We start from the raw sequence: 22,762 nt of genomic DNA, 5'->3' as shown, positions 1-22,762 counted from the left end.
GACAGCAACAATGACACCCCTTTACGAAGTGCATGCTCCACATCTCTTTCTGGAGCCTCCAATATCTCCGCATCAGAGAGAACGAGAACACAACCCTGAGAATCGTTATGCTACCTAAATCCTGAATGACTTGGAGTCATCAAGGGCCACTTAAAAGAACAGAAGGTCAACGACTTGTTTAGTATTCCCGCCAGCGGAGTCACAGATCCCCCATTTCAGCTCAGGGTTCTTCATCACCCCCAGCCCGGATGAATACTCTACTCTCTTTTCGTCCAAACACTCCTTTTATGCCCTCGGACTTGGCCGTCAACTTTTCTTTTCAAGATCTGCCCTTGTCTGTCCTCCCGTTGGTTCACTCCGTCTCGCGGGGTAAGGTAATAAGATATGGCATTATGCCGGCTGCCTATTGTCGACATGGCGCGACGCCCACTGGTGTCGGTGTCGAATCGTTGTTCGACTTCATGATGTTAGGAGCCGAATGGAATCGAAGGCCACGCTAGACCCGCCTTCATCCTCGCCACGACGTAATTGGCTCCTAGTCTGTCCTGCCATACTTACGCCTTGTATAAGCAACAGATTTTACTCCCGATCCCCGTGTCCGGCGACATTTACCCGTCTACAGAAGAACCACTTCGTAGCATCAATTTCGCCTGGTTTGGATTCGGAAGTGGCGTCCACACCGACCGGGATCGCGCTGTTAATCGTCACTTTGCGCCTGTCTTTGCCTGTGGCACTTGTATATATGGTTTTGTTTGCGAGCTGGTGCGCTAAGTAGAGAAGGAGCCATTTCGTGGAATCCCTTTCTGAATCTCTCGATAACCCTGGATAACTGCAACAAACAGAAAGAAGTTCGAAAGGACAGGTCAAAGAAGGAACCAACAAGGGCTGCCCTCCCCTGAAGGGAGGCACCTTCCTGAAGCTATCCACCTAGAATAAGGAATCTGTGAGTTCTGGAGAAGATCTCGCCCTCGGACGCCGCCCGTGGCCGTAATGGTTGAAGCGATTGCCGCGTGGAAAAGACAAAAGCCCATCGCCAGGCGCCGAGGGCCTTAACCCCAAAGCATGTAGATTGACCTGAATATGCGCTTACTCGTCTGCGCACTCGGCAAGAGAACTCCTTCAGAGTATAAATACAAATTTCTAGAATATTGTTCTTTGATTATTCTCTACGATTCAGCTGTGGCTCTAAAGAGACGCACCTCCCTCCTCACTCTGAGCCTCTCTCGACACGACCTGACGCAACGATGCAGCTTCTCTGCCTCATCAATCCATCCCTCATTTTCAGGTTGTTCATGAACAGGCACTATATGAGAGGGCAGCCCCTCATTCCCCTGCACTTTACCCCACAGGCCGCACGGTATCAATGAAGTATTCCTCTGGGTCTAATCTAAATATATCCCGTGGCCGACCGGCTATATCGGGTGCCCATGACACTGCCTGGGCAAAAGCCCCCGAAAGTGCCTGTGTCTTCGCCCGGAAGCAATGAAAGAATTAATATGCACTCTGTCTTCAGCTATTCAGTCATGGATATATGTTTCCACCTCCACATTCAAGAATACGGCAACCGAGTCCTTCTCTAGCTTTTGGCTAAAGCCCAGTACCAGAACCGCCAATATTAAACTGCGGACAAACTGAATCCGTCCACTAGAGATGGCCGATTGGGTTTCTCCAAGTATTTTTTTTTTTTTAAATCGAGATCGGGTCGTCGGCCATGTGGTCATGTTTAGATGTGTATGAGGGCCTTCCTTTTAATGGGAAGGTTCCTCAGCCGCCTGTTGTTCCTCGACTTCAGGTGATTGTTCTCTCTAGATCGTGTATTCACGCTTCCTGATAGCCACCGATCCTTCTCGATTGTCATATTTATCGGTGGTGATATCGATCTTCCCGGCGCCTCTGTAGTTAACGACGAGATCGGTTGTGTAAGACGATCCTCGGGCAGCTTTCAAGCATGCGGTTCTTCAGTGCCGCCTTGAAGGGCCTGACCTTCTTGACGCTCGGTAGCTCTGTGTTCGCCGCTCCTTCGAATCAGAAGCGCCAGAATGATACTGACGCCGGCGCCGATGGCCATTGGGTCCCGACTTGGGTTTCTATGCCTCAGCTCGTTGAGCCTAACAATCTTCCCCCGGCGCCATTCGTAGGTTTCCCGGCTCGCAGCAAGCTGTCTTAGAAGGCTTGATCGCTAACTCTGCTACTGGCAAACAGACAGGAGGCAGCCAATTCCAAGGCGCAACTCTCCGCCAGACCCTCCGCATGACAGTAGGCGCCGAGAGACTCCGGGTCCAATTCTCCAACACCTTCGGCACCAGCCCTCTGCCCATCACAGCTGCCACCCTCGCACTGCCCACTGGTGGAAAGGCCGGTGTCGGCGGCATCGACACGGCGACTCTTGCCGAGCTCAAGTTCGATGGACAGGCTTCGGTCAGCGTACCCGCGGGCCAGGTCGTGTATTCGGATCCCATCGACTACAAGGTTGAGTCCCGATCGATGCTTACCGTTTCCATGTACCTCCAGAGCGGCCAACAGGGTTCTAGCATCACCGGTCACCCGGGAAGCCGGACGACTTCGTGGATGGCGAATGGGAATGCAGTTAGCGAGGCTAACGTTGCCGGTGGAAACACTAACCATTGGTAAGGATATCCGGATATCCAGGTGGAAGAACGATAGGGAAAGGTGATATAAGATGGAACGCGTACTAATGAAGGGTTGGACACCAGGTACTTTGTTAGCGGTGTTGAGATCTGGGCCCCCACCGACACCAGTGCCTTGATCATCCTAGGCGACAGCATCACCGATGGCCGTGGCAGCGAAGATAACAACAACAACCGGTACGTAGACCTCATCACGCAAGTGGCACCCAGTAACTTGGATCACTTAAGAAACTAACACACGTTCCCCTTCCCCCCAGCTGGCCCGACCTGCTCCTCGACCGCATGCAAGAAGAAGGCATCACCAACGTCGCAATCGGCAATCAAGCAGCAGGAGGCAATGCCGTCCTCTCAGGTGGCCTCGGCCCCACTCTCCTCACGCGCTACAAGCGCGACGCCATCGACCAGCCCGGCGTCAAGTACGTCATGATCTTCGAGGGTGTCAATGACATCGGCAACGGACCCCAAGATCAAGGCGGCGCCACGCAGCTCGCCGACCGCCTTATCACGGCCTACAAGCAGATCATCGCCGACTCCAAGGCCAAGGGTTACGTGACCATCGGCGCTACCATCACCCCGTTTACGGGCCAGGGTCAGTCGTACGGCGGGCCGGGACGCGAGGCGGCCAGGAAGAGGGTCAATGAGTGGATCATGACCTCGGGGGAGTTTGATCACTCGGTGGACTTTGCGGGGTTCATTGGGCAGGGGGACGCGTTGAAGGCGCAGTTTGATGGGGGGGATCATTTGCATCCTAATGTTGCTGGGTATCAGGAGATTGCTAACCAGTTCCCGATCGATATCTTTAAGTCTTAGGATGAGCAGCAGTCCGAGCTACCAATACAGGTGGTTTGTATATAGACGGAGGAGCGGCTGCCTGACGTGTTTCCTCGTAAAAGCGAAGGTCCGGATATCTTTTGTATCGGGCCAGATGTTGGAGAATTCTTGAAGGTTTAGAACCTTAATAGGCATCGCCTTCGTAATTGAAGACAATAGTTCGCCAAGAATATATGTCTCGAAGATCTTGTCACAAAGTTGTCGGGGATGAAAGTGTGCGCTTCGGGTGCGGAGCTGGTCGCACAATTGATGTCTTCACGCACAGACCATTTTCGATAAGATAACATGTACCCATGTACCTATGTACCCAGGTAGACTCGGACGCTCTGTCCTCGTGTGCAAGTTCGTGACTCTCCCAGCCCAAGCTAAGCTTCAACTAAACCCCCTCCATGGGCTGGGATCCTTACCAGCAACTCCTCCATATCACACAACACCACAAAGCAATACAACGCCAATGGCGCCGCATGCGCCGGGCTGAGTGAACCCCCAGCAATGTATAATCGCGACAATCGCATCATGCGCAAGCTCCTCGGCCGCGTCGCAGCTGACAGCACCACCGACACCTCGACCGGCGCCATCGGCATCACGAGCGCCCCCGCCATCGCCGCCCCCGCCTATCGATCGGCCGTGTCCCAAAACGCGGAATACAAGGCTGGTGTTCCTATATTATGTCTCGACGCGTCGCCCGATCGCCGTACTGTCGTGCTCGCCGGTAGGCATATCCTCAAGACCGTCACGGTGGACGGGCTGGAGATAAATGATGGCTTCGATCTTCGCGTCCTGATTTCGGCGCAGCCTGCGCTGGCGAAGACGGGAGGGGCGTCGGCCATTTCTGATCAGTTGTCCATTAAGGACGTCAAGTGGCATGGCGACTCGACCATTTTTACGGCTTGCTCGAATGGCAAGATCTTCTCGTATGATCTTAATCGGCTCGGGTCTGGAGGCTCGACATTTGAATATGTGCAGACGGTGGAGGATACTCGACAAGTTAACACCTTGGACATTAATCCCCATCGAGGGACCTACCTACTCTCGGGGAGTCGGGACGGACTAGTGCGATGCTTCGATATCAGGACACCCCAGACTAGCTGGACGGGTGGTTTGACGTTCAGAGCCGTACAAGCCTTCAAGTGCAACGCTGATAGCGTGCGACACGTGAAGTGGTCACCGACGGAAGGCTTTTGCTTCGCCTGCGGAACGGAATCGGGCGTCATTATGAAGTGGGATCTTCGCAAGGCGAGTAGCCCTTTGCTTCGGCTGTCGGCGCACGATAAGGCGTGCTCGACGATATCGTGGCATCCGGACGGAGATCATCTGATGAGCGCAGGCGGGGATAGCAAGTGCCATGTTTGGAATCTTAGCAAGAATGCCGACAAGCGACAAAAGGCGAAGTGGACCATCTCTACGCCTGCTCCGGTCGCCACCGTGTCTTGGAGACCGGGTCTCTGGTCTGCTACCGCCCAGGGGAAACGCGTTGCGCAGGTCGCCGTCTCGTATGATGAATCCAGCCAGAAGCGATTTGGAATCAATGCTGTGCACATCTGGGATCTTGCGCGGCCGACGATGCCCTTTAAGGAAATTGACAGATTCGACGCTCCGCCTTCTGGTCTACTGTGGAAGGACCAGGACTTGCTCTGGACGGCCGGTAGGGATGGACGTTTTAGCCAGTGCGATGTGGCATTTGCGCCGAGGGTCATTGACAGACAGTCGCTTTCGAGCATGGCGTTCTCGCCGAGGGGGGATGTGATGGTTTTCCTTGATGAAAGGCCAGATGCCCTTCGACCGCGGGCACCCCAACCGCCTACGCAATCTACGGCTAAGGCCCATCGGACAACGGCCTTCGGGTCGACCCCCACCGCACCGATGCTGAGCATTAGCAGGAGTGATTCTGAGGAAGACGTGGTAGGAAGTTTTGTCGGGCCTCGACGGAGAATACATCGGAACCAGCAGCGTAGGAGCAGTCGATCGATTACAAATGCGAGCGCCAGCTCGACACCCCCTTCAGCTCCCACCCCACCCGACGATCATAACCTGACACTTGAGCAGTCACTCAAGGTAACGGGCCTCTTCAGGTCGCAGCAAACCATGGCTTTCGGACATGTACCCGCCGCGACAAGGGTCGAAGTTTATGACTACTTAGCCGCCAACTATCTAAAGATTCTAGAACAAGAATTACCCCATCGCAAAGGCGGCAAATCCCTTGTTGATCGAGTTGGCGGCATCATGGAACTTTATGCTAGGACGGCTGAGAGTGCGAGGCTGTTCCGACTTGGTCAGACCTGGCGGATTCTCGCCTACGTGGTCAATCTCCTTCTCATCCAACGTGGCCAGTACCACCTGGAGAGGAGGCTCGGTATTTCTCCGAGCATGCCCAAGGACGAGCCCGCCGTCAAGACAAAGGAGGTCACTGTCTTAGTACCCCAAGGTAATGGTAACGGCGAAGACACTCCTCGGAGACTGCCTTCACGGGGTGGCCTGGCCCCCGAAAACCGAAATCGTTCGGTTCGCTCCTTATTATCCGAAGAAATCGAAAGCACTTCCAACGTTCCCACTCCCATTGCACGACCAGTCCGCGACGCAGATGTGCACGACGGCTTCGTGCCGGGCAAGCGGCTGACGCCAGTAATTGAGCCAGAGAGCTTTACGTTAGGCCCGGCTGCTCATCCAGGGTTGGCCGAGAGTCCCCGGCGCCGTCTCGACTCTGTGACGCTCTCCGTTGAAAGCAACGGAAGCGGCGAGACGGAGCAGTCTATCACGGAAGGTTATGATTTTTACGATGCGCAGGCCCTGGCAAAAGCTATTGATGTGCCCAAGGCGAGTAAGCCGGAATCAGTCCCACTCAAACTTGACTATGGGCCGCAGACGCCCAACGGCAGAGCGCCGACCGCCGTCCCCAGAGACTCTAGCGATACTTTCCCGCACACATTCTCGGTATCCGAGTCCACAGATACCAGAGTGTCTGGTTCGGAGCTGCCGTCGCTGGACAGCGAACGAATGAAGCACGCGGCTCGAATCCGGGACCTCGTAGCCGAGAGAGAAGAGAAGCGGGCGGCGCAGAGCGAGACCACGGAGGGTGAATACGAGAGTCGGATAAGAGGGAGGGAGCTTGAAGAATCCCCGAAGACGACGCCGGCCCGCGCGCAGACAAGGCCGAAGAATGTGCCGACGTCCGAGTCGCCGGACGACATCTTCCTCATCTCGCAAACCACGATGGGGACGGATCCGTATTCGCAGGGATCACTGCAGTCGAATACGCAGTCTAATCCGCGATCGGAATACGATAACCTGGGTACCACCGCGAGCGAGCCCCACTCTCTCGAGTTGCGTATCGAGAAACTTAAAACGCCGACGGCGCCACCACACCCTTCTGAAGACGAGAGCCAAGTCGTCACTGAGCACGACTATCTCTACTGGCCCGGCGACCATCCCTATCCATACCCCCTAAAGACCGACTCTTCCTCCCCAGCGAAAACACCCAGCATCACCACCACCGCCACCCCCATCGACCCCTACACCATCATCTCCCGCGCCATCCACTTCGAATCCCGCACCTCCGCCCTCTCCGCCTCCGCCATGGTCCTCCTCCTAGCCCCCTTCGTGCCCCCCTCAGTCATCGACCCCTTCCACGCCATGTCTATCCTGCGCCAACACCACTCCCGTCTCACGGGCATGAAATCCTTCGTGGAAGCTGCGCAGCTCCGTAACCTCTGCGTCAAAGGCTGGCCCGCGGGCCTCCCGCACTGGGGTTCCGACTCATACACCTCAATCTTCGCCCCCGCACAACAGAATGTCAAAGTAGCGTTCTACTGCGCAACGTGTCGCAAACCGCGCGACGTTGATCCGCGCGATGGCGAGCCTGCTGTTTGGCGGTGCGCGAGGTGTAAAGTTCACATGGCACCCTGCGCTGTGTGCGGACATCGCGTTGCGCCGGAAGTTGATCTTGATGAACCTTCGCTTTGTACGTGGTGGTATTGTCCTGCCTGTGCGCATGGGGGGCATGCCTCGTGTTTGCAGGCTTGGCATGGTGATGAGGATACGGATGGGTGTTGTCCACTTGACGGGTGTGGCCACGCGTGTTTGCCTGGTCGGTATAGAGCCGAAGCTGGCGCCGCGAGATCAGACGAGTTGGGGCGGTACGTCGTCGCCGAGAAGGCCGGGTCGAAGGGCAGAGTCGCTAGCGTTAGCGTCAGCGGCCCTGTCGCTGTCAGTGCTAATGGCGGTAGTCCTGCTCCCGCTGCGGGGACAGGTGCTGGGGTTGCAAGCTCCGCGGGCGGCGCGGCCCCGGCTGGGTCGGCGTCGACTGTGAGGAGTGATAGTAATGACGTGCCGCAGAGTAGGGCAGTCGAGAGTGTTAGGGAGGCGTTGGGGAGAGGGGGCATGGCGCAAGCGAGTCCTGCGCGGGCGAGGGAGAGGAGGAAGAGTGTCAAGTTTGTGGGGGGCGGTGGATGAAGTTTTAATTTGTGCCAGGTATCTTTTGGGATGTATTCTTTTTTCTTCTTTCAGAAAGTAAGGGGTTTCTCTTTCCGTGTCTTCTTCCTCTTGTTTCTTGTTTCTTCATTCTTGTAAACGGCCTTCAGAGTGTATTACCTATTAGGAGCATACAGAGATGAGGAGATGGCGCATACGAGTCTTTGAAGTCAGGAGGGAGAGTGCTGTCGTTCGGACACGGGGTAATCGGATGTACACATTTTGTATTATTATTATTATTATTATCATCGGGTATCTCGTTGCATTTATTTGGGGCATTGGCAAATGTTCAATCGACTGTCTCTGTCTGTTCCCGTATGTGTCAACCAGTGTACAGAACTTTTTGGTGGAAGAAACGCCACCGCCATCACCCAACAAAATAAGTAACAGAGAAAAGAAAGAAAAGCCAATGGCTAACCCCGACCCGCATGCAATCCCTTCCTCCTCAAACTCAACTTCAACTCGGCTTCCCCAAACGGCAAGCCCTTCTGCGCCCCAATGCCCCCGGCCTCCCCCTCCCCATCCACGCTGGGACTCTCGCTACCAACGCCATCCACCGAAGCCACCGTCGGCGAAGCCCTGCTATTCTTCGCCCCACCCATCCAAAGGCCCCTCACGCCGCCCTTCTTCCGCTCGGGGACTTCGTCCGTGCCGGCGCTGCACACGTAGAGAAGGTATTTCAGGTTCGGCAGCGTCTGGCGGATATCCATGATGCGGAGGTGCTGGGAGGCGCAGAGGGCTTCGATGTCCTTGTTAAGGAGGAACCAGGCGTATTCGAAGCGGAAGTGCGCGGCGGTTGAGCCTCCTTTCGGGAGGTAGAGTGGGAACTCTCGTCCACGGGTTTGATATTTCGCTGTTAGGTCTGTTAGGAGGGAGATGTCGTCGCGGATGGTCGCGCGGGAGCCGAAGGTCGTGATGGGGTACGGTAGCGGCGTAGATAGGTAGTACTGGAGGGAGTCAGTAAGGGCGGCGGCATATCCTAGCGCCGCCGATAGAGCGTTCTCGTCCGTGCCGCGGGAGGTAGCGGCGTCGAAGGTAGTGTTAGGTAAGGGGATGCCGCATATCTGAAAAGACAATGGCGGGCCGTCGGGTACCGGCCGAATGTCGAATATATCACTGAGATCGGAGCAGATGCGTCGTCTCTGACCGTGGATCTGCTCTTTCGTCGTCGCGACAGCCTCTCGCGAGGAACTGAGCTTTCCTTGAGCATCAGCGACATCCCGCTCTGCCTTTTCCTGCATAGCTCGACCTTCTCGAATCGCCGCACGCCGGGCTTGGATCGACTGCTTCAGTTCCTTCTTGCGTTTCTCCGATGCGGCTAGCGCACGCTGCTCTTGGGCCACGTATTTCTTCGCGAGATCAAGACGATCCTTAGCTACGGGGCCTTTGTCGGGCGGTCGCTTGTCGAGTATGTCGTTGATCTGCGCCGCGATGGCCTGTTGCGTCGCGATCGCGTCCTGGATGGAGGTATCGAGAGTAGCGAGCTTCATCAGAGCGTTATACGATGACGTCGGCACGGCGGGAGCAGACTTGGGCCTCCTTGGCGGGCCTGCGATGTCGGCCGAATACATACCGTCGGTGAGGTGGAATACGAGGCCGTTGGGAGGAAAGTGTTGGTTCTCTAGGGTGTCGATGAATTGGAGCTTCTTAAGGTCCACAGATTCTTCAAGGAGGAAGGTCCAGACGCCTTGTCGGCAGGTGTAGAATCGGAATGTGAGTTCTGCCGTTCTCGTAATTCCGGGGTGGAGGTTTGTAAGGTCGAAAAATTGAAAGTTGAAGTTCTAGGTCATGATGCGCATATTCAATGAGTAAACGCCCTTTCCATTTTAGAATTGTCGTTGGGTATGGGGAGAGAAAACTCACTGAGGACCTCTCAACAACTTCGCTGATATAGATGGGCTCCTCTTCTCCCTCACAGTGCAAAGAGAAGAACCCATCCGCGACCTTCTCGTCCACAGTTCCTTCCAATTTCTTCTGCCGCTCCACCGCGTTCACCATCGCCAGCATCGAGCCCCTCCTCGCCGTTGCCTTTCCCGAACCAGAGCTCTCCGAGGACCTTGCATTGTACAGCTCCTTGACCGAAGGCCTCCTAGTCGCCGAGTTGGATCCGTTAAGCGCTGCGTCGTCGACCGTGCGGTCCTCGGGACGGGAGAAGGTGAGGTTGCGAAGGTAGATTCCCTTGAGATGCCGCAGCTTGCGGTTCTGCGGCATCAGGAGCGGTCGGGTTTCCGACAGCATTGTGTACTGGCTGTCAATGCGCAGCACATAAAACGAGACAGATTAAAGAAAATGGGGTGGTAAACGAGACTGATCATAGGGGTTCGTGATGGAGGGGTTTGTGTCGGGGTGGAGTTTGGGCTGCCAGGGGCAGCAATTCTAGAGAGCTGTGCTGTTGTGCTTGTGTGCTTGTAGCTATTATGAGGCTGCAGCGGGCAGCTTGGAAGATATTTTTCGTGTCATCGGGAGGGTAAGGAGGAAGAAAGAAAGAAAGAATAAACAAAAGAGGGAGCCCTGAAGTGGTTTGCAAGAAATCCCTTTGTTGTGCCTTGTCTGGCCTTGTCTGTCTGGTGTGGTTGTGAAGCTGACGTGTGGGTTGACCCTGCTGCCATTCCTAGTATTCTTAGTGCAGTAATGAGGACATTGCAATTGGAGCACAGCTCAAGCTTCATGCTACATTCAATTGTATGCTTAAGAACATACTCGGTTACTAGAATAATCAATTGAAACGCAGGCTCCACTATCACCATTACCATCACCAATTTCCTCAAACTCATATCCTTATACTTCGTAATGTCCTCAGGAACAGGACAGGAAGGAACCAGCATAGTACTCCTATTAAATCCATCCTCAAGTCTCAACGGAAACAAAACGGTAATAATCATACACGACTTATAAACCTTACAATTGATTATCCAGATGGCAGCCCGAGTCCTGCCAGTGCCACATCAAGAACCATCGCATCACTCCTACTGCGGCCTTTATCGCTTGCGAATTCCCATTTTGCCAGTTTTTCCCGTCTCATAGCGCTTTCGCTGGCGCGGGTGCGATTTGGTTAGGGCTCTCGACCCCCGCACACCGTAGACCCTAAATCTGAAGAAAAGGGCACCTGTGTATTAGCACATTACTCGGAAAACGCGCACTGACCCGGACACACTTACCGCTGTATCTCTGCTCTTGTATCCATTACTTCCTGTCCAAAGAAGGGTGGAGCGCCAAGACCGTCCTCATTTGAATCGACACTCAACTTATCAGAAGGTGGTGACTGTTGGACGCCTGCCGGTGACGGCGCTGAGAGAGATATGGACTCGTCCGAGCAGGGTGAGGCTGCTTGCTCAGGTGCTGCATTAGTATCACCATATCGAAGTCCGAGAGCCACTATCTCGTGAGGCTCCTTCGTGTAGATGTATCTCTCCATAGGGCTAGCCGGGAAATCCACCTCGGCAGCGGCTGACCAACTGTCATCGTCACTCAGCTTTGGAGAACAAACGCTGATGTCGAGATGAGAGGAATCCGCATAGCGGAGGTAATTCCTCAAGTCGGATGGAAGCTTCGGACGATTATTAACAGCGTCGGTGAGAAGACCGAGGGCTCTCATCTCATCCCGGCGAGGCTCCGTCAGATATCGGTGGAGGCTCGCACAGTGGTTGGTGGAATACGAGCCCAGCGTTGCACCCGTCAGGGTGGCTGCGCCGCAGCCACCAAGGGACCGGGCCAGCCCGTCGACGCCATTGAGTCGGTTGTCAAGGCTGACGGACAAAGACGGCGAGCCGAATCGTGAATAGTCAATCTCGAACTCCGGATCACGAGGCATCGGTACAAGGAAACTATTTAACACGCTCCCAGTCAGTTGCCATTCTGATGTGGCGCAAGAGCTTTGGTCAGAGACTAACCTTGAGTCGTCGGGCCAGTACAGTCCGATTGAGTTTGGCTGAGGATCCATTGTTCAGAGAATGATGGGGTATGGGATATTACGAGGAGTCGGGGATACTATTGTGGGAAGGGGAGGGCCTCCTCCACTTATACCATCGACGTGGACAGCACTAGCCCCAAGCCGTCTATAGTATCCAAATAAGGAAACAGAATGGAGGTTTCGTTGATTTTGTTTTACTCCCGGCCCCCCGTCTTAGGGTCATGGGGATTTAAAAAATGGAAATGAGATTCTGGGACTCTAAGTACAACTAACTACCTAAGTAAGACCATCAATGGGCTGGCTCGCCTCTATCCATCTTCGTACACTTCAGTACCTCGTTTTGTACCTTCACTTCCCCAAAACCCAGCGGAGCGGGTAGGCATCCTTGACGGAACCGGGAAGCAGGATCATACCTCCATGGCAGGAGTTAGAATGCCCTCCCGGTTCCAAGATAATCCACTTCCCAACACGATGGGTCTTCCGTTGTTAAATTAGTACAAATGCAGGTAGATACGTAACCTAGTGTGGCCCGAGCTAAATCGGGTTAGGAACCCAGGGGTGGAAAGGATGAATAGACCAACGAGGTTCTGAGTGATGCGCCTCAAAAGCAGGCCTATGCAAGGTAGGATATGGAGGGTCGGGGACCATATCACAGGCGAATCCCAGCCCGGCGGGATGGGTCAGCCAGGAGGAAGACGCCCTGGCACTCGTCGAAACATGACACGGAGATCGAAGAGCAATGGTCCTGTTAATCTGCAGCGACCCGGAAAAAGTTCCACCACTTCTGCAGCAGCAGCAGCAGTAAGTTCGGTTCGGTTCGTTTTACACTGCTTGTACGAAGTAAATTGTCGGCCGGGATGTCCCACTCTCAGTCATTTTACTCAGGTCGCACAAATACAACCCACTCTCCTGTCATTCTGACAGCTGAGACCAGCCCAGGACGTCAGATCATATGTGTACCTATATTCAATACTTCTAACAAAGAGATCCAGTGCCACAATCCCGGGGTTGTCTCTCATCTCTCTCAAACACTCGAGGGCGCTAAGGAAGGACACCATACTAGTCCGAGGAATGGGATGCCAACATGGCGTCCCGACCGGGGAACAAAAAGGTGCAGCTCCTGCGGGCCATTATTATGGAACCTCGCGTAAAGGACTTGCCCGAAAAGGGACAGATGTGCCCATTGTCCCGAGTAGTCGGGTAGCGCTTAGTACAAAGTACCTACCTTTTTGATAGATATGATTGAGAATTTCATTTCGTAAGTGTCTGCAAGTGTGGTGCGAGATGCTGCAGTCTTAATGCGTCCTTGGCCGGACGACACGTCCCTAGTCGTTCCAAATCATTGGGAGAGTACCTGTTTAGACAGGGGTAGGAGATAAGGCATTGTCACAGGCTGTCGCCGGCTCTTTTTTTTTTTTTTTTTTTTTTTTTTTTTTTTTTTCCTTGAAGATGGAGTGATTGACAGCAAATTTCACGCGAGATGCCGTCGGAGTTGACAAGTAAAATAATTTCCCTTTGTTGAGAACCCGGCTGTTGGTGATCGATTCCCCCCCCCCCCTCCGATCTGAAGGTCCCCCTAGCGCAAGCATCTCGGTAATTGCAGTACACTGTTCTCCGTTCCTGATTGCAGATAATGCCGAAAACTTGCAAATCTTCAGCTCAAGACCAGGCCAAGAATGGAGGTTTTGGGTCGCGAAACACCACATGTCCTTCTCCTCTCCCGAGTACGAAGTCCCTCGTTGTCTCGTCCATGGGGTTTGAAGGATTGCCGCCTGCATTAGTGCCCCTGGCCATCATATTAATAGCAAGGCGAACCGCCTCGTTGGTTCTGTCTAAGACTAAACAAGACAGGTCGACCAGGGTTACCTAGCACGCTAGATGTCGCTGATGCCCTCGGGAGCGAGGGATGATGGGAACATTCATTTGTTATGAGCAGGCCTATTATACTAATAGCATAACCTTGTCGGTTGCGTCAGGATCCTGGCCGGCTTGGCAGTCACGTCGTGCGAAAACTTTTCCTTTACACCAGCTGTAATGGCGGTTAACATGGGGTACAACAAACAGAAAAAATAAGAAGGCGGAGCAGGTCATACGCTCCCTCCTCCCTCCTCAGAGCAAGCTAAAACTAACCCCACTAATCTCCCGCGGAGCGGACCGTCAGCGCTATTGTTGATGACCCAATCAAAATCGAGGTCGTGGCCTAGTGTCAAACCAGCGTGGTTCGAAACTAGAACTCACCCTACCGTCACCCAGGATATGGAGGGCTAGAGACGCGTGCGAGGACTGTAAACCTCGGATTGTACTTCGTAGAGGCGGCCAGAGACTCGGGACGAAGAGAGTCAGCGTCCCAGCCAACCACTGAGACAGGTGGTTTTTGCGCCACTTCTCCAAGTTGAAAGAGGCATCGTGCAGATCGTCAAGCATGAAAGCGGAGACAAATAATGCAGTTGGTTGATGTTTGAGGAACTCTTGCAACTGTTTCTCGGGCGATAATGACTGAGATGGAGTGTGGGGGGCGATATTTTGTGCGATTTGCAGGGAAGACTCCCGGATGCAAATGACCTCTGGCCCAGTGTAACGGTCATAGGTCGGTCCATCTGCATCCTCATATTCATCACAGGCAGGAAAAAAAAAAAAAAAAAAAAAAAAAAGGGGGGGGGGGGGGGGTTGGGTTCGGTTTCTTCGATGACCGGATTTCCTCCAACCCTCTCTGAATGGAGAAAAATGGAGAAAACTTGGGCAAAGTACCTCGACTCCTCCCTTTCCGCTGTTCTCCTCCGAACCTGCCGTTGCAGCCTCCACCGTTACTTCGTGCCATCTTGAGGCAGATAAGACAATGGTGTGGGTTCGAGCGTGGACAATTAGTCTCGGGTGAGCATTCAACGTTCAATGTGTAAACTCCGGCGCTCTGTGGACCCAGCGAGGAGAGCAACGGCTGATGCTGATCATCAAGATTGAACATCAACCGACAATATTGATGAATACCCCTCAACAATATGTACGAATTGGGAAGGACCGGGCTGCCCCTGACCCTCGCGTCTGCGAGTATTATGCTCCCAGGCTCTCGGTTCTCAATACCATGCCAAGCGTAAACTACTTCACAACCTTGACGGCAAGTACAGTCCGTCGACTAGGGCAGAGATAGACAGACTAATTCAAAACACACCTTGGACTTTCATTTAAAGCTGCCATTGTTACGGAGTACTTCGTACTTCGTGGGGTCTAGTCTCTTTCCAAAGTATCAATTGGAGGTACATTACCCCTGTCTACGCAGAATTCTCTATCCTAGCTTCATGCCTGTGTACTTCGTATTAACATCATGAAGTTTACTGAGGTACTTTGTAGATTACTTCGTATGTACTTCATAGAAACAGTGCGAAGTCGAGGTGGCTGGCGCTGGGCGGAGGGGGGACTGGGGTACCTCGCGCAGTGACCGAATTGCCGGAAACTGAATTGCCAGAACCTGAATTTCTAGAATCTGAGATTTGCCTTTTACGGACGAGATAGCCACCGCCGTTCGCCTGGTCTCCAGGACCAGGAACATTCCTGCGGCAGGCGCTCATCCCCTGCGAGCGCACTAGTTTATTTCGTAATATTAATTTGATTCGTGTTTGGCCCCAAAATGAAGGTGGGAAGGAACTAGTCTGTACACACCAGCGTCTTCATGACTTGATCCCTTCGATGCTGTGGACCAGGGACAAAGGTCCAGAATTACATAGTTGTCGACTCATCAGCTGCCGTGCTCTCGGTGCCAATAACCACGCTTGCACTTGCACTTGCACGAATGTGCAAACGATGAGACCACGACGACGGGTCGCAATCTTAAGAATCCAAATTACGAGATCATATTTACACTACAGCGACCTAGTTACTAGTGCAATTGATTGATCTACTTCGTCCTTCGTGCATGCAGCGTACTTCGTAACTTCCTCAACCAGCTAGGATAGTGCAGTGTACTTCGTACTCTAGGTGGATCAACGTGGTCAGCACCTTCTCTTCGTTTAGCACAGCCTGGTGGTGTTTTGCATGTGGTGCTTTCTTACAATCATGGACCAAACGAAGCTTGTCGTCGTATCCCCTAGTACGCTGCTTGATCTCTGCTGTCTAATTTCGTCGCCATCGCAAATGTCAAGCTCCCTGGCTCCCTCATTCCCTCATGCATCTAGGCGACGAGTCAAAGACCTTAGTCTTGGTGCTGCTTGGTAGTACCCTCGGCCAAATAAATCAATAGTTCATCATTCATCAATCTTTCCCAGCATATGTACTCCCACTCCCCTTATTGATGACACATCATCAGTGCATTCCAAATTCAAATCTTCCAAGTAACTATCACGCCGACCAACTTGCAGGAAGGGCCAGTTGCCGCCTGGCCTATCTTCACCGGCTCCAACCCTCTGCCTCACCGCCACCGGATGGCTCGCCGTTTGATGACTCCTTCTCCTTGGCTGGCGGGGAGTTCAATTCAGGCAAATATCACCTCACTTCTTCCATTTTGCTGAATGGATAGCCATCCTCTTAGCGTTGTGAGAGGATCCTCAACAAGATGAGAGGAATGAGCACCAAAGCAGCTCTCGATCTCTCTGGGAGGGTCGCTTTTCAAGGAGGTTAGTGTACGAAGGTGGGCGACCCTTGATTGGCCCGGATAAAGTCAATGGTTAAATTCAGCTCTGAGCCTCCAGGTCTAACAGTGTCACCAGGTCCCCGGCCGTTGGTGTGGGTTCGATAGTATCCGCACAAATCCCACCTCGCCCTTGGAGCCCGAGCAGATGGGGCTGCGAGGGCATTTGACCAACTCAGGCTTAAGCGCGGGTCTGAGAGCAATACTGGATTTACTTCGAATGTCCACCCGCAATTGCAAGCTTCCCATGTCAATCTTCGACGGAGGCCGTTGGCCAAGGCAGTCAGCGGAGATTGATGCTTTGATATGCTGTACTATGTATGACACAAGGAAGGGAGCCCTTGACTAGTCAGGAATCCAGGGTTCGTTCTCGCTCGACTTCGGTATCTATTCAGCCGAGAGATTTCGTTTCGTCCCCCACTCTCTCAGTTCCGACATCGACCTAGGCCCTGCACTACTTCGAGTCATGGATTCTTAGTGCGGACACAACGTGAGGGGGAGATGGGACTGGAGTTCTCAGTTCTCAGCATTGACAAGATTGACTAATAACCGCAGGTCTCCTTCCCCGCGCACCACTCACTTACAGCGTCGCGGCATTGCGTGTCTAGTCAATATGTTGCACTGCGGTCGGTTTTTGGTATGGCTGGATTTGTTCTGAAGCGCCACCATATAGTGGGATTTTCCCCTGCGAAGGGATTTCCCCCTGCAAAGGGATTTCCCTCTGCAATGGGATTTCCCCTCACTAGCACCCTCCAAACCACATTAGGTATTCAGCAGGACTAACCTTGCTAGGATTCGAAGGGGGGAAGAAGAAAATTTTCTTCACCCATGAGCAGAAGGTGCCTGGCTTGCCCTGTTGTCACTCTCAGTTACTGGGAAGGGGGAGGGGGAGTGCAAGCTATCTATCACCGAGAAGGCCAGCCTACACATCATGATAAACAAGGTCGAATTAAATAAGAGAAAACAAAAATAGGCAAGACCGATGGCCAATGCCATCACTGCCGCCACTCAATACTCACGCACTTGCAGGTTGTGCAGACGCTATCCCCCGCATCTTTATCCGAAGTCGTTCATGTAAGTCTTCAATGTTGTCTGTTGGACAGAATGCATTGGTCAATTGGGCGAGCAGGAAGGGGAGAGCTTAGGGTGTGCCTACTTCGTAGTTGCATCACGGCCATAGATTGGTAGAAACTTGGTCATGTGTTGTGCTTGTTATTTTCCCAGCCGAAAACCAGCCGTCGTCCGCTGTCTTGGTTTGGGAGGCAAAGTTTGGTTGAATGCTAACCAAAGACTGGGAATCAGATTCCATCACCAATGGGGCCGTTGAGCAACAATGACGATCGTGCGCATTCCGTCCATCCCGTCCACATCCACATGGACGCCCTCCCCCACCTTGAGACCTCCACACCCCTCCTTCCTTGCCCCGCCATCATGTTCTTTGCCGCATTTTGCGGAAATTGAGAGCTTAGCTTCGATGCTCCTATGGATTCTCAACCAGAGTTCTCCACATTTTCGCTAGCTTGTGCATGGGATTTAAGCGTGCCCATTGAATTTCGCGATCTGACCACGGACTAAGCTTCGGGGTATTTAAATCGCCTCGTCCTCTGTTTCTGTTGGTACAGCAAAACGAGAGCTCGTGTCCCTCGATTCTCCCGGTGCCCAAGAGCAACTTGCTCTTCTCCTCTGTTCCTCAGTCCTCGAATAATAGCCAACATTTCAGCGGCTCTTCTTTCTCCTTGTCACCTCCTTCCCACTCTATCCCTACCTTCTAAGACAATTGCGTCACTCTCTTCCCCCGTAACTCGCCAACCTTCCAAGTATTCCCTAGCCATTGTAAACCGGCCCTCGCAACTAACATCCTCGACGCCATGGCCGCTCCTACAGAAAATTCCACTGCTACCCTCGAGCAGACCTCCATTCCCGCACCAACCGAAGCCCAGGAGCCCGCGATGACTACGTCTACCGTGGAACAGCCCGTGGCCGTCCCCGATGCCCCAGCTCCCGAGCCGGTAGCCAGCGAGGTAGAGGCCGGCCGAGCCCAGGCGCCTGAGACATCGGCGGAGGAGACCCCGACCACAGAGGAGACCAAGCCGACGGAGGCATCAGCTCCGGTCCAAGCGCCGGAGCCAGCCGAGGATTCGAAACCCGCCAACGAACTTTCTGAGATCCCCCTTCCTGCCGTCGCTGAACCTGACCCAGCCGGTGACGCACCGACTGCCGCAGAAGTTGAACGAGATGCGAAGCAAGAGACCTCGGGCCCTAATGAGCAGAAGAGCGTGAGTAGCCTATTCCCTTGGCCTTCCTCCAGACCATCCCTTTCATTTTAGTTTCAAAATTTGAAGGCCACCCGACACGGGAATGACGTTCCCCCCCTCCTGAAAGCCCAAACCTAATTTGGCCCTTTAGAATCTATCCTTCATCCTCAACAAGCCCGAAGACTTGACTTTCGAAGAGCGACCCATCCCCAAGCTCAAGAACGACCACGAAGTTCTAGTAGCTGTCAATTACACCGGTATCTGCGGCTCCGATGTCCACTACTGGCTTCACGGTGCCATTGGTCACTTTGTCGTTAAGGATCCCATGGTTCTCGGCCATGAATCTGCAGGAACTGTCGTCGAGACTGGGAGTGCCGTCAAGTCGCTCAAGGTGGGTGACAGGGTGGCACTCGAACCCGGTTACCCCTGTAGACATTGCCTCAACTGCTTGGGTGGCAGGTATAACCTCTGCCCGGAGATGAGGTTTGCGGCGACCCCCCCTTACGACGGCACTCTGACAGGCTTCTGGGTTGCCCCGGCCGACTTCTGCTACAAGCTTCCCGACAATGTTTCACTTCAGGAGGGAGCCATGGTGGAGCCCCTCGCCGTCGGTGTCCATATCGTTAAGCAGGGTGGCGTGAAGCCTGGTGACAGCGTTGTCATCATGGGTGCCGGTCCGGTCGGTCTTCTTTGTGCGGCCGTCGCCCGAGCCTTTGGCGCCAGCAAGGTGGTCAGTGTAGATATTGTTCCCTCGAAGCTCGAGGTAGCCAAGGAGATTGCGGCCACACACACCTACATTAGCCAGAGGCTACCCGCGCAGGAGAATGCCAAGGCATTGATCGAGCAGTGCGACCTCGGCGAGGGTGCTGACGTAGTTATCGATGCCAGCGGTGCCGAGCCTTCGATCCAGGCCAGTCTGCACGTTGTCAAGACGGGCGGTACCTATGTGCAGGGTGGCATGGGCAAGTCGGATATTACTTTCCCTATCATGGCGCTGTGCATCAAGGAGGTGACGATGAAGGGAAGCTTCCGGTATAGCAGCGGTGACTATAGGCTCGCCGTGCAGCTCCTCGGTTCGGGTCTAGTCGACGTCAAGAAGTTTATCAGCGGTGTTGTGCCATTCAAGGATGCCGAGAAGGCATTTGAAAAGGTGAAAGAGGGCCAGGTAATCAAGATTTTGATTGCTGGCCCCAACGAGAAGCTCGAGTAGAAGTCCTGGACGGTTGGCTTCCGAACATTGAAGGTGCCTACCGCGTTTTTGTCATTCTGGGGAACTTGGTTTTAACCCTCTTTGTTCTTTTTCTTTTTTGTTTCCTTTTTGTTTCTCGTCTTTCTCGCCCTTCATTCCGCGGTCATGGCAGTTCGAGCATCATTTTGGGAGCGATTAACATGAAGAAGAAAAATAATTGTATGCGAATGGACGTTTGGGGGTTACTCTTCTTATTCTTATTCAACTGTAAGCTTGGACAGGGTATCCTGGATTTGGATGGAAATGTTTGTTGTTTAATATCACAGAACGTACGATCACAATGCAAACCCCTCGCTGAGATGAGGCCATGTTTCTTTGATACCCTGCGTTCTATCCCGTTTTCTACGCATAGACGAGTTGCTTCCGCGTCTCCACTTTTGATACGATACTAACCACAACTGAAGTCGACGGTCGTCAACGGTAGTCAATGGTCTTGCATGGCAGCGAAGTCTATAAAAGGCACAGAGAAAGGCCAGGTTCTCTCCTTTGTGGCAAGTGGACGGGACACTTCCGTCGCAGGACAGTGACCAATCCCGCATTGGTCTGCGGATATTTTCCGGCAAGGTGACGGCATTCTTCTCGGACAACTGGAGTAACGTCCGGCTTCTGTGATCCGTCGCACAGTAATTCGTATCGCACCGGGCTGTCGAGGACTGATGCTCCGGCGACAAGATTTGGGGACCTTGCATTGGCGCTATAATCTCTCAATACACACCCGGGAGGGTCCTAGGTTCTCTATTTGGGCTGCATCTAGGGCATTCCCTGGATGCTTAGCTCCACGTCGTTTAATCGTCCAGCGCCAGGAGCTAAGGAGATGACGCTCTTATGGATCCCGTCCGAGCTTTGAAAATTCAGTTGTTTACAGCCTTAATTTTCCATGTGCTCTAATGCGGTCTTCCAGCCGGTTCTTACTCAAAATACCAAAAATCGCGATATCCACCAAAAACGGGTTGCGTCAAGTCGCAAGGTTGTTGGCCCTCTGAAGCGCGATTTGACAATTGATGTCTCCCACGCTTGGCATTGGCCTCATCGCCAAGAAACCCCAGTCAAGCCAAACCCGGGCCGGGCAAGACGCTCAATTTGTCTTGGCGGTGAATCTTGTACGACTCCTCTCCCCTCTGGAGAACCGCTAGCATTTTTTTCGTCTTCCACGAGGCTCCAGACGCTCATCTCGTCTTCATTCACCCTTCCTCAATCAATTGCGACTCTTGTCTGGATTCCTCTCCTCGTCTTTTCCGGGCCATGCTGAGCAGGTAAGAGCCGTTGTGCTCCCTAGGAGGCTTGCCGTCTTCAATTTCTGGCCCCCACGCAGAACTCCACACAAGTCGCGCTGACACTGGGGACAATCGTCGCTCGCACCATCTCGACTAAGCGGGCCGTTCCCCCTTCACCGAAGGGGGAAAGAAATGATGGATGTGGCGGCCAAAATGTATTAAATATCTCCTTTTCCATCCGCTTTGACGCTTACCACGCTCTCCTTCCCCCTTTTTTTTTTCTTTGCAAATATTCATAGGCCCCATGAATTTACTCAGTTATTTGGGCCAAAGAAATCCGAGACTGACGCGTCGGCAGGAAAACCTTCCTCGGCCTCCGCCGTACGGAAAGCAATCACGGCCCAGGAATACCTCTATCGCCGCTCACCTCCGTGACGGCCTTGGAACAGGAACGGGCTATACCCGCGGCATCGGTTCCTGCGAGACAGTCTTATTATTCTCATGATGAGACGCAACGGGATGAGTCCCCCCTACGGAGAAATCGCGGGAATGCCCATCCCCGGAGAGAGAGGGGAGTGGGCGGTGTTCACGAGGGCGACTATCCGAATCATCCAGGACAGCGGCGCGTCTGCCGTGTCTGCGTGCCACCTACGTTTTCACTAGTCTTGGTGGTGTGTGCAATGGCGCTTCCGTATCTCGGTGCAATTGCCATTGGAGTCTTGGCCGTCTATCGAATCCCCGCCAAGTCTCTACTGCAGAGGTAATTTTCTTGGGGAGTATCCCGTGATTTAAGGAGCTGGTAGAGGCTAACTTTTTTCTCCTCCTTTAAAGCTCTGCTTTTATTGTCCTCCTTACTACTACGGCTGAAGTTGTCCTTTCCCTCCCTGTGGTAACTCTTCTCTCCCGCCTGCCGTGGACCCAATCACGAAGTCTAGAATGGACTCTCGGCTGGCTTGGTGTTGTGTCCACGAGCGCGTTGGCGTCCGGCGTGTATGCATTGCTTAACGTCGAGATGCTGAGGGCCATAAAGGCATGCGCTGGGACGGTCGTGACGTCCACGACGGCGGACGGCGTGTTGCGGAGTCGGCCTGTGGATTGCGGGAGTGGGAAGAAGGGCGCGGGGTTGAAGGTTTTGGAGGCCATGGCGGGCTTGAGGGTGCTTGTTATGTGAGTTTCGACTGACGCATGCGCTTGCTGGGCTGTGAAGACGAAGGGGACGAGGAAAGGTTACTGACTTGAATGTAGGATCACATATACGATGGCCCTGTTGTGGTTTTGGGCCTGGAAAGTAAGCGTGAGGTGGTATACTTGAGAAGCTCGAGTACGTCGGGACTGAGCATTCCGGCGAAACGAATCAGCCCGCATTGATCCCATCTTCGGAGCCTCATGAACCCGCCATTCTTAATGACCCCATCCTTCATAGCGCATTAGATACCCACGGTACCAACACCGATACCGATACGACAGACATGCATGCATACATTAATAGATCCCACCACTTTAGCAAATAATATTCACTTACATCACGAGAAAGCCATCTCGCCCTCTAATCACGAAGATGAACCAATCC

General features: G+C 53.5%; 4 protein-coding genes across 4 annotated transcripts; 2 read left to right on the top strand and 2 right to left on the bottom strand.

Annotated features, from left to right (window-relative positions):
• Positions 1 to 1,948: 1,948 nt before the first annotated feature.
• On the top strand, positions 1,949 to 7,928 carry SAPIO_CDS1321 (uncharacterized protein; the record flags this gene model as incomplete). Its single annotated transcript, XM_016784619.1, has 6 exons — positions 1,949 to 2,134; positions 2,203 to 2,627; positions 2,715 to 2,825; positions 2,906 to 3,451; positions 3,890 to 7,348; positions 7,574 to 7,928. 6 exons carry the CDS (start codon positions 1,949 to 1,951, stop codon positions 7,926 to 7,928), a joined length of 5,082 nt encoding a protein of 1,693 aa, XP_016645735.1.
• Positions 7,929 to 8,359: 431 nt separating this feature from the next.
• On the bottom strand, positions 8,360 to 10,184 carry SAPIO_CDS1320 (UV radiation resistance-associated protein; the record flags this gene model as incomplete). The annotated part of the gene is made up of 2 exons (XM_016784618.1): positions 8,360 to 9,727; positions 9,810 to 10,184. 2 exons carry the CDS (start codon positions 10,182 to 10,184, stop codon positions 8,360 to 8,362), a joined length of 1,743 nt encoding a protein of 580 aa, XP_016645734.1.
• A 740-nt stretch (positions 10,185 to 10,924) lies between these two features.
• Positions 10,925 to 11,886, bottom strand: SAPIO_CDS1319 (uncharacterized protein; the record flags this gene model as incomplete). The annotated part of the gene is made up of 3 exons (XM_016784617.1): positions 10,925 to 11,036; positions 11,105 to 11,770; positions 11,837 to 11,886. The coding sequence occupies 3 exons, from the start codon at positions 11,884 to 11,886 to the stop codon at positions 10,925 to 10,927; spliced, it is 828 nt and encodes a 275-aa protein (XP_016645733.1).
• Positions 11,887 to 18,342: 6,456 nt separating this feature from the next.
• On the top strand, positions 18,343 to 19,939 carry SAPIO_CDS1318 (L-arabinitol 4-dehydrogenase; the record flags this gene model as incomplete). The annotated part of the gene is made up of 2 exons (XM_016784616.1): positions 18,343 to 18,750; positions 18,881 to 19,939. 2 exons carry the CDS (start codon positions 18,343 to 18,345, stop codon positions 19,937 to 19,939), a joined length of 1,467 nt encoding a protein of 488 aa, XP_016645732.1.
• Between the last annotated feature and the right edge of the window lie 2,823 nt (positions 19,940 to 22,762).

Source organism: Scedosporium apiospermum (genome assembly GCF_000732125.1).
Source record: "Scedosporium apiospermum strain IHEM 14462 chromosome Unknown SEQ_SAPIO_0055, whole genome shotgun sequence".
In the NCBI taxonomy this organism is placed as follows: Eukaryota; Fungi; Ascomycota; class Sordariomycetes; order Microascales; family Microascaceae; genus Scedosporium; species Scedosporium apiospermum.
Note: the sequence above shows the minus strand (reverse complement) of the source record. Positions and strands in the feature narration are given on the sequence as shown.